General features: G+C 32.0%; 1 protein-coding gene across 1 annotated transcript; it reads right to left on the bottom strand.

Moving 5' to 3' along the window:
• Positions 1-1,435: 1,435 nt before the first annotated feature.
• Positions 1,436-1,997, bottom strand: LOC149246397 (18.1 kDa class I heat shock protein-like). The gene is made up of 2 exons (XM_089441174.1): positions 1,811-1,997; positions 1,436-1,728 (listed from the first exon to the last, which is right to left on the bottom strand). Exons 1-2 carry the CDS (start codon positions 1,995-1,997, stop codon positions 1,436-1,438), a joined length of 480 nt encoding a protein of 159 aa, XP_089297300.1.
• Between the last annotated feature and the right edge of the window lie 1,122 nt (positions 1,998-3,119).

Here is a 3,119-nt window from a genome sequence, read left to right as displayed (position 1 = left end):
TTATCATCAACTATGGCTTCTTGGGTTTTAATGTTTAAAATTAATTTGCAAGAATCTCACTTGTATTTACATTCACGTCTCTTATTTAAAATAGCATTCTTTACATAATTTTTGCACTTGATAGGGCATACTGATCTAATCATATGCATTCAAGTCTAAAGCTTAAATGCTTCAATCATATTACATAATATTAAATGTGTTTAGAGTGGAATTTTTACAAATAATTTTAGAGATATTTATTAATTGATTGCAAAGTTAAATTGGACAAATATATGCAAGGCATGTTAAAAAGAGATTTTATTAATGTGAAAATAATTTAATAATTATAAATTATTTAAAAAAAAATTTTATATATAAAAAAATTACAAAAATTATTTAATTTATAAAATATTTAATTTAATTAATAATAATTTAAATAACTATTGTCTAATTATTAGAAAAATATTTAATTTAATTAATAATTAAAAATAAAGTTTTGCATAATTTAAATAAGTATCGTCTGATTATTCTATGCTTTATTTTTTATTTTTTAATTAAAATTAGATAATTAAATATTTCTGTAAGATTGTAATTTTTAATTAATTAAATTGTATTTTTAAAAACATAAATTATTTCAATCCCTAAAATCTCTCTTTTTAAATACACAAACTCCTCAACTCACACATGCAGATCCAACCAATCTATACTGAACTTTAAACAAAATTATTGATAAATAAATAAATAAATTGAAAACATAAAAAGTTCAATTTAACAATTTAGGAACACATCAAACAATAAACTCTTTCTATTAAAAATATTTTGAAACTACACGGAACAAATAATATGTGTAATGTTGTACAATGTAAACTCAACAACGTGTCCAATAGACAAACAATTTTCACTTGAATAACAAGCTTGGGGAGGGAGGATTCGGCCCAGTATACAAGGTAACATAAGCTGATCACCACAAATATATAGTCTAGAACGACAATTCCGAGCTTACTTAAGAAAATCTTTCACACTGAACATTTTGTCTGAATTTTTGCACGCAGCTTTTCATTCATAAATTCCACATAGCTTTATCAAGTCTTCGGTTTATGGTTTTGGTTTTTCGGAGTAAAGCACAGGGCACGCTGCAGATCGCTTAAATCGAAGCTATGTAATGAGATGTTGGCAAATTTTGGCCTCTGGACAGTAGATTATTGTGCTCACAAAAAAAACACTTAAAAGATTCGAATTGGGTGGGGTGCTCACAAAAGCATCGATTTTTTGACATTGTCTTTTGAATGAGAGCACTATTAAAAAGTTGAGTTATCATCCATTTGAGTAAAAAATAATTGAATTACAAAAAAACAACGAAATTAGTAACCCATAAACTATTTTTAATCTCATACACATTAAAATATCATTCTTTTATTATATTTAACCCTTCCATGTCCAAATATTTTCTTTAGAACTAACGACCAATTTCAATGGCTCTAACCGGAGGTTTAGTCTCAAGTTGCCTGGGAACCGTGACAGTGAGAACTATGTTTTCCATTGTAGCCTTCACCTCCTCCATCTTGGCATTTTCCGGCAGCCAGAAACGGCGAAGAAATTTTCCATGGCATCGTTCAATACGATGCCATCTGTCGTTCTTTTGCGCTTCTTCTTTCTTGCGTTCACCACTGATCGGTAAAACTCGGTCGTCTTCTACCTCTATTTTTACCTCCTCTTTCTTCAGACCCGCCCAGAACAAATGGTAAATCTCTGACGCTAAATAGCGGCTAATTCAACGAATCACTAACCGGAGGAAAAATTGAAAATGCCCTCTCATACACATGATGAATACCTGGAAGACCAACCTTGAAGATGTGCGCGTCAGAAGTTTCCTTCCAGTCGAGCAGAGTGTTGGCTATGGGCGTTACATCCTGGCTTGGAAAGTGGGTTATGTCCCTAAAAAATGGACAATTCCCAGGATGCCATCGATCCAGTGAGAAGGGATCGAAAGTGACAGATAAGATAGGACACTGAGACATGGCTGCGATGAATATCGAATCTCCAACAAATGCGAATGCAAGATCTTTCACTGCTAATAGTTGATTTTGTAATACTTGTCGAGTTCTAGTGTTGTTGCGATGTGTGGAGGGATAGGGGAGCATTTATAATAGCAGGGGGAGATGGGTAGAAAGTTCAAGAATGAAAGGTGCCACTGTAGTCTACGAGAGTGGAACAGGCATGATTGTTCTAGGGGTTTCTATTGGATGGGTCCAGACTGGTTTTTGCTGTTAGTTGTAGTTTTATTTTTTTAATAATTAAGAAGAGTAAATGGAAAATGATGTTCTTAAACTCGTTGGAATGTATTTCTGTACTGTCCCTAAAGTGGGAAAACAGTAGTCTGGCCCTTTATAGGATAATAGAAAGAATGAAAATGAAGTTAATCAGCAATCTCATTTTCAAAACTCATGCTAAAAAACTAACTTATTAGTCTTTTTGGTCAAACGAAGGCCAATACCCAAGTTGGACGATATTAAGAGTACCTGTGCATAATTCCTTCATCTTTCTTTCTTCTTCTTTTTATTCTTTTAGAAGTCAGACCATGAGGTGTGGATAGCCTCAGCCTGTTTTGGGCTATTAAAAGAGATTGTAATTGGCTTCATCATTGGATAGGAAAGTTTAAAAGAGATTGCAATTGGCTTCAATGAAAGATTCATCTCAATGGATGGATTTTGTTTATATCTATCTCTTTTTTTATATTAAAAGAGATTGTAATTGGCTTCATCATTGGATAGGAAAGTTTGGGCTATTAAAAGAGATTGTAATTGGCTTCATCATTGGATAGGAAAGATTCATCTCAATGGATGGATTTTGTTTATATCCATCTCTCTTTTTTTGAGCTCACAAAGGAACTTTACAAACCTTTTTTATTTTGTTGGTAACCTAAACTTTTTATTGAGGATTTAGTGTACTTTCTTTAGGCCATTACCTAGTGTTCACTAAAAAACAAGACAAGGTCACCAAACTATTTATCAAATTTCTTGTTAGGTGTTATGTTCAATTCCTGTTTTAATTTCTATTGGATAAGGGAGCCATACAAACCATTGAGATTTATTTTTAATGCCTTGTTCTTTTCTAATATCATACCAATTCTTTTTGGGTGA

The sequence above is a fragment of the Pinus tabuliformis genome, chromosome 7, assembly GCF_031772625.1.
Source record: "Pinus tabuliformis cultivar Carrire ecotype Pingquan chromosome 7, CPIR1, whole genome shotgun sequence".
Taxonomy (NCBI): Eukaryota; Viridiplantae; Streptophyta; class Pinopsida; order Pinales; family Pinaceae; genus Pinus; species Pinus tabuliformis.
The sequence above is the reverse complement of the archived record's forward strand: the minus strand, read 5'-3'. Positions and strand labels throughout refer to the sequence as shown.

Coding starts and splice junctions, on each gene's coding strand:
- LOC149246397 (XM_089441174.1), bottom strand. CDS start 1,997: ATGTCTCAGTGTCCTATCTTATCTGTCACTTTCGATCCCTTCTCACTG. Junction 1,729..1,810: donor CTTCAAGGTTGGTCTTCCAG/GTATTCATCATG, acceptor ATTTAGCGTCAG/AGATTTACCATTTGTTCTGG.